General features: G+C 38.0%; 1 protein-coding gene across 2 annotated transcripts in view; it reads right to left on the bottom strand.

Annotated features, from left to right (window-relative positions):
* Nucleotides 1-501: 501 nt before the first annotated feature.
* The window catches only part of lypla2 (lysophospholipase 2), a 17,688-nt gene continuing 7,856 nt past the window's right edge, over nucleotides 502-10,333 (bottom strand). For both annotated transcript variants that reach the window (XM_023394884.2, XM_023394885.2), the window contains exons 3-10: nucleotides 9,117-9,148; nucleotides 7,557-7,622; nucleotides 7,176-7,223; nucleotides 6,954-7,024; nucleotides 5,224-5,297; nucleotides 5,003-5,104; nucleotides 4,678-4,848; nucleotides 502-2,980 (exon numbers count right to left, since the gene is read on the bottom strand). In XM_023394884.2, the coding sequence (XP_023250652.1) occupies nucleotides 2,930-2,980; nucleotides 4,678-4,848; nucleotides 5,003-5,104; nucleotides 5,224-5,297; nucleotides 6,954-7,024; nucleotides 7,176-7,223; nucleotides 7,557-7,622; nucleotides 9,117-9,148 (615 nt within the window). In that variant the 3' untranslated portion in view covers nucleotides 502-2,929. The remainder of the gene's footprint in view (nucleotides 2,981-4,677; nucleotides 4,849-5,002; nucleotides 5,105-5,223; nucleotides 5,298-6,953; nucleotides 7,025-7,175; nucleotides 7,224-7,556; nucleotides 7,623-9,116; nucleotides 9,149-10,333) is intronic.

The following is a 10,333-nucleotide window of genomic DNA, read 5'->3' on the forward strand; positions in this document are numbered from 1 at the left end:
CAAGGGAAGATAGAATTCTTGGTACAAAAAAACATACAAAACAACATACTAATCCTTAGTACCATGGTCACACTTCAATCAAGATTCAGGAAAACTGAACATCCTTTTCAACTTTATTTATGAATTCGATCAATTCCTTTCATCAATATACATTATGGCAAAAAAAAGCCCAAAAAATGGCTTCACAGCAATTTCTCTGTTATTTGATGATACAATGTTGAAGTGGAACCAAAGAACTACTTGTTTTTGATGTAAAATTTAAATTTTGAAATAGGATTCACCTTATTTGGGATTTATATAACAATGACTTGTTTCTATCTCTGTCAGTTCAGTTAAAGGATTGATCAGACTCTTTTCCATTAGAAGGCACTTGTGTTTGTTGAATTGTAAATTTCATACACAGGTTTATGTTTTATTCTCCTTCATTTTCCTTCTTTCACCAACTTAATGTTGTCTGATATATATCCAGCTACACAAAATGAAAGACACTCAACTCAGATGGATGTTTTTTTTGTCATTTATTTCTCATACAGGTGTTTTGGAAACAAAATAAGTGGAGAGACCATCAGTCTCGCCTCAACATGTTTACTTAATGCTCATCATTATAAACAGACACAAAAAAGGATGAGATGACAACAGTGACAAAACACAACAAACATAAGTCCAATAAAGAAAAAAAAACCACACATGTAAAAAGTTTAACCGATGACAACATACAACCCGGGAGAAAACACACCAGACAGTGCGACGCCGTCACACACAGGGACATTCTTGGAATAATGGGGAAAAGAACCGTGAAGGTGTCAAAGAGGAGGAAAATAAAAAGAACACAGGGCTGCATCAGAGATTTAAGTGACGGGAAAATATCAAAGGACTCGAGGAGTTAAAAGAGACATTCATTGATTTATCAACAGCAATCAAAACGATGTCTTTCATCCTTTTTCACCGTTTTTTTGTTTTTGTTTTAAAAATCAGGTTTGAAAACAGCAAAGTAAAACAGGTAATCATGAGGAGAGCAAAATTAACATTCACAAAGGAAAACGCAGAACACCTGATAATATATTTTTAAGCACACATGACTCCTCAGAGTTACACTCCTATGTGAAAGGATCACAAGTTGTTTATGATTAACTTTTTTTTTTTAATTTGTAAAATCACCCTTCAGTTATGTTGGTACTGCTTCTTGCCAAAGTCCTCCCAGTGTATAGCCATTTTCTTTAAAGAAGTGAACTACAATAGTGTTGGGTTTAACTTTTAATCTGACCTTTTATGTTCTATTAGTGGGTTACAGTAAGTTGCCAAAGGAGGGAGCTGGTGAGGGAATATTTTCTTACATTTTCTTGGAAATAAATGGTCTGTGCTTGTTTTAAACTCTATTTACGACCTGCTTTGGTTTCATGGAAGTAGCAGGTTTCTCCAGAGTTTAAAACAACCAAAACTCCTGACAATGAACTGGGAGTAGTGGGGGAGGAGGCTGTTTCATGGGGTGGAAAGAGTAAAACTTGAATGTTGAAATGTTTAAAGAGGAAGTGTCGGTGGGAGGAACAGTGAAACGACTCATGGTGTCTGTGCGGGTCTGCAACCGTGTGACGCATTGTTTCATGCAACTCATAATGGTCAGTCATTCATCTTTAAACCCATGGAAATCAACAGAGGTACTTTAACATCAGGAATCACATAACCAAAGCAGAAAGGGACGTCTACCATGCAGGTGTGGAAGTTTAGAGGGAAAAAAAAACAAAAAAAAACAGCACAGGGTGGCAAATGCATCAAGTGATTAGTTTTCTTTTATTTCAACTGGATTTTCTTCACACAGTTCAAGATATTTAATCACACTCATTAAAAAACGTTATGTGAGGCCCCTGAGGATGTTGACACTTCAGTAAAAGGGGCCTCGTAGTTGAGCAATCAAGATTCAAGACCCAGACAGGCTGCAGCGCACTGTCACTGGGTGGTAGGCGGCGGAATGAAACGGATGCGTTGGTGGTAAACCAGCTGCTCCAGCTTTTAAAACCAGCACTCACTGCACCTGAGTGGGACTCAGATCTGGAGTGAATCTGCTGCCAGGTGAAATTTACTCGCCTGATGTTGCAAAAATGAGGAGGGGGATAGGAAATAGCATGGGGTACGGTTGAAAACATAAACTGTGGGAGCTCTAGCATGGTTAGTGGCCCAACAACAGCAGTGGACAAAGCTGTGAATTATCCAGCATTTTACTGTCATTAACCTCTGTCACTGTCCTTTCACTCACTGCAGCACCTCCTCTATGCTGTGCAGTTATAAAGCAGGCCTATAAGAAAACAGTATTTCCTGAATGAGAGGTCACTCCCATCTTTTCCATATAGAAATGAATGGGAAGCAAAATCTGGTCTGACTGCGCCTTCCTTCAGCTAGGTGTTAACCCACTTATCCGATTTTGTCTTAATTTGTTTTCTCCACTAAATGTCTCAAAGTGACACAGTGATGCAAGAGGGAAAGGCGTGGCAGAGGAAGCGATGGAGGATGCGACAGCTGAAAAAGGTTAAGATGAAGCAAAATGAGGTAAAAGTGGAGAAAGACAGGTTCAGGTGGAGGCGACAGACAGGTTGTTTAAACAAAACCAAAGGGAATGTTTTGTGTGAATCAGTGTTTCTCCCTCCGAAGGCTAAGACTTGTGAGTGCGACCACTTGGTTATGTTGTTATCAAATCAGTGTGTTGGATTGGACTGCATGAGAAGCACATGTTTTGTTTAGCAATGTGGATCAAATCAGTGTTATAAGATGTGTGTGTGTGTGTGTGTGTGTGTGTGTGTGTGTGTGTGTGTTCATGCGTGTTATCTTGTGTGTGTGTGTGGAAGAGGGGGTGTTCATGGCTGTTTCCTGTGGGAGAATGGCAGATCAGGGGTGAGAGGTCAGTGTCTCAGGGGGTCACAGTGGGGATGGGGTGAGGTCAGATTCGGGGCAAATGCTTCCCGATAAATTCCTTTACAGCCGCCATCTCCTGCAAGAGAGAGAAGTAGATGTTGGTACAATGAACAAATCTAACTAAAACAAGACTATGTCAAAACCTAGTGCACAGCTGGACCGCGTGTGAGGATGTAGCTAAAAACTGTTGTAGACCCCCTGTAAAAAAAAACTTGACATCGCATCAATTTCTTTCAGCCTAGTGTCGCCTGGTTCAGCCCTTTATCTACTCTCTTCTCTCCTCCTCTCTGTGCTCACATACACAGTGTTGTAATACAGCTGAATTCCCAAAGCTCTTCTCATTTAAATGTTTTTCTGTTTCTGTTGTTGAACAAGAGGCTTCTCTCCCACCTGCCTGTGTCTGCCCGTCTGTCTCGCTCTCTGTTTAGACACTCAGAGATTTGTTGATTTATTATTTGAAGGTGTCAGTACGTTGCACCCCTGCTGGCGACTTTCTTCTATGGAAACTAGCTAAGGTTGGTCAAAAAAAGTTGCTAGATTTGTCACTCTATCGTTTTTATTCCTCTGCGCAGCCGACAGCCAGAGCTAGAGCCGTTTTGTTTTCTGGTTGTCCATCCCAACCTCGTGGAAACAATACCTCAGTAATGCCTTGATGGAAGAGAAACAAATTTGGCACAAACATCCACTAGGACTCAGGGATGAACTGATTAGATTTTGATGGTCAAAGGTCGAGGTCATGATGACCTCACACAACACTTTTTAGCCATAACTCAAGAATTCACACAGCAATTATTTCTAAATTTCACACAAAGGGTTCATATATTATAAGACTCTGGATAAACAGAGCCTAGAGAATATAGAGTGGCAAAGTAGTAAGAATTATTTTGGCCGTCCAGATTTCTGGAAGTAACTCTCCTGCTGAATTCGGTACAACAGATGAGCAACTGCAACAGAAAATATCTTTTTTTTTTTTTTTTAATTTAATTGATACAAGTCCTGCAAACATTAAAAAAACGTGATGAGAGAAATAATCCGAGACTCTCATGGTGCATTTTCTTAAGAAATAATTGAATTAATCAGTAACCGGCTGCAGCTCCAAAACTGTGGAACCTGCTGCCACCCGACATCAGATGTGCTCCTTCAATCTCCATTTTTAAATCTAAGACATATTTATATTCACTGGCCTTTTAGCTCACTACCCTCCTAGTCCACTGTCATGTTCATATTGATCACTTGCCTTTTGCTGTCCACGTGTTTGTTATAATACTTATATGTCTCTTATGTATTGTATATGTATTTGCTGCACTTATTTATTTGAATTGCTCTTTGTACAGCACTTCGGTCAGCTCAAGCTGTGTTTAAATGTGCTATAGAAATAAAGTTGACTTCATCTGACTTGAACTGAAATGAAAACTAGCGACAACAATAGAAATCTTAACCCTAACCCTAGTATTGTTTAATTAGCCCGACATGAAAACATTATTGTGGATACTTGTCGTTTTTCCACACGTGAACAATGTTGTGTTCACTAATGCCACTGTGAGGATATCCTTGAAAGAAAACCTTGAAATGGGAATTTACAGTGAATGAAAAATTATACTTCTGGCACCATCTCGTCCCACTTTGGCAGCTCTACATGGTCGAGTCTACCAGCATTACTGAAAACATTTAAACCTACCTACAGCAACGTTTCAGAGCTTCTCTAAATCACAGTGGATGTAAATATATTCAGCAGGATAAATCCACACATGCAGAACAATGGTGGGCCAGTACCTGAGGACAGGAGCTGTGAAGGAGCCCTGGGTAGGTTTTCAAGGTGACGTTGTCAGGGTTAACTATGACTTTGAGTTTTTCTGACGTCATGACACTGAACGGCACGGGGATCATTGGGTCCATCTCACCGTGGCACTGCAAGATCGGGAGGTTCTTGTTGCCGCTCGATGCCTGCGGGACAGACACGACAGAGAAAATGGTTTTTGTTTTGGTTTTGCTTTGGTCAATCTGCAGTGTGTGGAAATATTTGAATACATAAAAATGAAAGCAGCACATCATGAACCATGACCCATGAAACTTCTCTCCAGTAAAACTGTCACTGTACCAATGGGAAACTCTTGTGAAGTGGTAGCCAGCAACTGAGGGCGACAACACCAGCCAACTGATGCTGGCAGGTCAAGGCGGTATACAAGGACAAGGCTCCACCCTAAGGATGAATGGAGGAAACAAACAAAGAGAAACAGGAAACAAACTTTATCACAAACATTGTGTCTGTAAATATGACTCTTACAGAATATAAAACAAAGCTAAGGTGTAAAACCATACCTGAGAGAAGCCACCGAGCATTATACGGTTTGGGGGGATCCCATTTTTGGCCTCATGTTCGATTAAGGCCTTGACTGAAACAAAGCAAGAAAGACTGTGTTATTCATACATATGTCTTTATTTAAACTCGAAGATCACTGGGGGCCACTGAGCCCTCATTTACAATGATGTCAAGTAGATAAAAATACTAGTTGAAAAAAGGACATTAATTAAAACAAATGTATAAATACAATTAATGGATAATGTAATGACAAGAATCAGTTAAAACAGGTACAAACAGAAGTGAAAAGATCAGAGATTAAGAATCTAAAATGATCAAGAGGAACCAACAAATTCATTTTAAAGTGTTTTGTAGTGAGTTCAGGTGGATGTTGCAACGACGCCAAAAGCAGATCTTCCAAGCTCAGTATGAACTCCAGGCACATGGAGCGTGAGCCAGTCATTAGTCCTGCTCTGATGTGGTCCAGTAACCAAACTAACATGGATGTAAGATATGAAGGCAGTTTTTTTTATAAGAGCTTTGTAAATAAACAGATCCATACGCAAATCACATCTCTCAGAGAGAGAGAGGATCATCCAACCTTCAATACAGGATGCAGAGATGAGTGTTATAAGCATCAGCAGGTATGAACCTGAGAGCAGAGTGGTCGATGGCATCAAGGGTCTTTACGGTGTCACTTGGAGCATGTCTGTACAAGATGTCACCATCATCTAAAACTGATTAAGAAGTTGCCTCAATAAGAAGCAGGATTTATTCCTAAAGAACAAAGCCAATCTTTTGCCTTCATTTTCTCACCAGATTTGAGACATGATTTTTAAAAGGATAACTTCTCATCAATCCAGATGCCGAGATATTTGTATAGCATAACTCTTTCAATAATCAACGGAGAGACGACACATTATTCACAGATGTTAAGGTACAGTAGCTCGGTGCTAACTTTGTTCAGCGGACAGTCGATATGAGCTATGGTAAATCTCTGTCAGGCTGAACAATGAAGTTTTTCTGGGTTGGGAGTGCATACAGACAAAAAGTAGATCAAACAAGAATCTGTTTTATGTTATCTCCCTGTCACTTTTAGGACTGAATTTAAATTTTACTGACCACTGGGTGGTGTCCTAGGCCTTCATTACATCTCTAAAGTAAAGGCTAGAAAATAAAAAGCCTGGGTGCGCATGATATTTTATTTTTATACATTTTCTGATCACTTGACTTATATTCAGCTTACTGACTGATGTTACAGAGTCTGGTCTTGTGAGGTTGTTACCAGACCATCTTGTTTGCTTCTATGTTTGTTTTTTGTTAACAAAACATATGAAATGACACATGCAGCAAAGCGCCGCAGGTCGGCCTCAAACCCATGGCCGCTGCAGTTAGGTCTATGCCTATGTGGTACAAGCTCTACCAGGTGAGCCACCAAGGCGCCCCTGGATATTGATATTTGATGACTTGCTAAACGATCGTATTCATCTGATTTGTTTTGGAGATCAGTTTGAGTGTTTTGATACGATATGTGAATAAATGTAACCAGTAATATAAGACATGAGGAGCTCTTAGCCCCTTTGATTTTTCTCAAAGTAGCTCTCAGACATCTCAGCTAAATTAAGACAGAGTATTACAGCAGCTATTATATGTTGATATCTTCCAATCACATTATCAAGCTGATATATTCGCATATTTCTGACATTATGAGCCTACAGCAATGTCACTCATTCAAAAACATTAAACTCACTGTTTTCTGCTGCCTTCTTGATTCCAGATTCATCCTCTGGGATGTCAGGGCTGAGACCCATGAGATCAAACCTGCGCACATGCAGAGGCGAGCGATTAAGGCACTCAACACATACAATCGTTATATTGTCAATGGCCATATGGGAGCCTACTGTGCTTTCTGGTGAAACAATGGCATCTAGTGTTGAGCTAAAAGGCCACTTCTTTCATCACGCCAACTCACCATGCAGGCATCGTCATCTTCATGTTGAGAGTGACCGGGATTTTGGGCCTGCAAGGAGATAAAATGGAGGGAGAGAAAAGAAAGCATGACAATCAGTGTGGGAGCTCACCAGCAGCCAAGAGCCAAACCGTTGGTGATTGATGTATTCACCCGACCAGGAAGAGTGCTGGATAAACTATTTGTTTAATGTTGCTCTCTCACTGTGGTGGGCAAACTTGGGTTTGGAAAAAAAATGTATAAACTATATATTTGTTAACATGTTAATTTTGTAATTTACTTCACACAAAGAGAAAGATGTTAGTTTTCCTTCCTCTCTGCTGACAAATGACAGTCTTGGAGGCACAAAATATGACAGGAAGGAGTGGAAATGAAAAGACTTACGCGTGGGGACAGATAAACTTGACGTAAGGCAGCCGGATCGCCGTCAAAGTGTCAGCCCACCCATGCCTGACAGAAAACAAACAGAAAGCAGCTCTTTGTTTCTCATCCAGTTGCAGCAGAATGATGTATTTACAGATCATCCAACCCAAAAATACAGAATTACAACTGAATACAGTGTGTCGCTTGTAAATGAAAATCACTTTAACACAGAGGAAATGCAATTCTGAAATGTTTTCTCTTAAAGTATAATTACACACTTGAGAAAAATGTTTTATCTCCATTATAGAGATTCACTGACACAATAAAACATCTGATCAAGTGAATCAATAGGCTTCAAGTGCTGATTTGAGAACTTTTTAAACCAGACATTTATATTTTGTTATGGAAAATATTTATCTTTCAAAGCTGCTGATGTGGATTCTTTGAATATCAACCAATTTAGAATATCTATCAAATGTCACTTTATTCTGTAAGGATATACTGTAAAAAATAAATGATGATGTTAAAAAACATTCAGAGAAATGGGAAAAATGTATTTGCTGAGCCACAAAAAAATGTAATGCATGATCTTTGTTTAAAGCCTTTGTTTTGTTTTGGTTTCTTATTTATTTATTTATTTAATTATGTGTCTGTGTTCATTATTTGGTTTGTTTAGTGTAACCTACAGTGTTAGCTTATGTTTATTATTTTGTCTTCTAGTTATTTATTTCATGTTTTTGTTCAATAAAAAACAAAAGAAAAAAAAAACAGACATTCATGGTGTAGTCAGTGGCGTATAATAAAATTAAACTATATGAATGTGGGCATTAATTACAGTATACACTTCATGTCATGTGTATTAGTTATTGAAATCAAAGAAGCCAAGTGTAAATACGACCAGGCTGTAGCCACAATTAAAAAAAAAATCCTGGTTAGGGTTGTGTCTGTGAATGAAGATATTTTATTTGAATTGTTGTTAATGTGTGTTGCTTCGATGCAATCACAATGTTTTGAAAAATCAATAAACATATTTTTAAAAAAGATAAATATTTATACATTTTTCTACGAATTCTTTTTCTTGATAAAGAGAAAATAATAAATAAATGTCTGAACAGACATAAAAATGTTATTATTTCTGTATTGTTTGTGTCTTATTGACATTTATCTGTTATTTTTTGGTTTAATGTGTATGTGTTTTTGGAAAGCGCTAAATAAATAAAGACAGATTATTATTATCATCATCGCTGTTATTTGTAACCAGTTTTCTATACTTGACAGTTTTCCATACTTGATGCCACACACACTTTGATCAAATCAGAACAAAGTACTGAAGTTCCATGGCCAGCACGTCATGAAAAATTGTAATATCTTTAGTGTGAAATTCGTTTTCCAAAGTACAAAGAAAAAGAATATATCGATGCACATCTACACTGATATTGTTCAAATATACGTTAAAATAACGGCAATTAATCGATATAGAAAACAGATATAAAAAGGCTTATTGAGTCTTTGACTGGAGGCTGAATGTACTGATGTTCAACATGAATTCAGACAAGATTAAAACAGTAAATAATCACTCACCCTGAGTCTCCCAACCCATGAAGGAAGATCACCTGTAACAGAAAAAAACACTGGTTAGGAATTTAAATAATCACACACCCACATTAATATTTCTTAACACCTCCCTTCAAATTCCGATACAAAGACATTTAGATATTTCTGATGGTGACCGATCACACCGGACATGAGCTGCTTAAGAAGAAGAAACCTACAGTATGTTAAATCCCATCTTCCACTTTACTGAAAAAAATACTATAAAATCACAGAAATCCTGTTTGAACTTTGAGCCAATTGTACCGGCCAGTGTGTACACAATGTGCTACTGGTAAGTGTGCGCACTTGTTCCAGAACAGAGAAAAACAGGTGCCAATTTCCCGTTCTTGCCAAGATAAGCTCTCACTGCCAGTTTCCACACACGCTCCTCCCTGCAGCGACGCCATGAAAGGGAATAACAACAATGTAGAAAGCTGGCATTTCACTGCTTTTTGGCTGTAAATCAGAGGTCCGTCTGTCTCTCTCTCTGCAGAGATCAAAACAATTTTCTTCCATGTACAGCTTGAGATGAGGTTCAGAGCTGGAACCAGTGGCTGTCAGCTTTGATACTGCTGTTTAACAGATCCATGCAGTGCACTTGAACGCAGCTCCATAAAAGACTTGTTTAATTTTTACATTCACATCCAGCTGACCTTCCACACAATGTGCCTGACTACTTGTTACGCTTCTGCTACAGGTGCAGCTTCTCATATGATTTGTTTATTGAGCCTTGTACATGGTAGACATCACAATCACAAAATAATCATAAGGATTTTCTCTTTTATCAAATTGTCTGAAAATTTGCATTGTATAAAGGAAGTTGGTGCATGCTTCTTTTAACTAACTACTCACTTACTTTTACTACTACATACTAACAACTTACTTTTTTTTGCAATTCTATACTTTTTATTATGCTCAGGTACTTTGGATTTTTCTTTTATCTGGTTTTACTTTTGTCTTTAAAACATTTTGTAACTTTGTTAAAGCTAAATAAATAAATTATCATTATAACTTATCATTATTATTATTAGTAGTAGTAGTAGAAGTATTTAAAGGTCCAATCTGTCATCTGTCAAACAATTATTTTGTTTATTAACTGATAATAATCAAACAGGAAATACTCTAACAGCCATTTTTACAGACATTACTGGAAATGATAATAAATACATTTATATTTTAAGACTTAAAACTTAAATTTAACTGTT

The sequence above is a fragment of the Seriola lalandi genome, unplaced genomic scaffold (assembly GCF_002814215.2).
Source record: "Seriola lalandi dorsalis isolate HSWRI2012SDOR001 ecotype SW California unplaced genomic scaffold, Sedor1 jcf7180002054954, whole genome shotgun sequence".
NCBI lineage: Eukaryota > Metazoa > Chordata > Actinopteri > Carangiformes > Carangidae > Seriola > Seriola lalandi.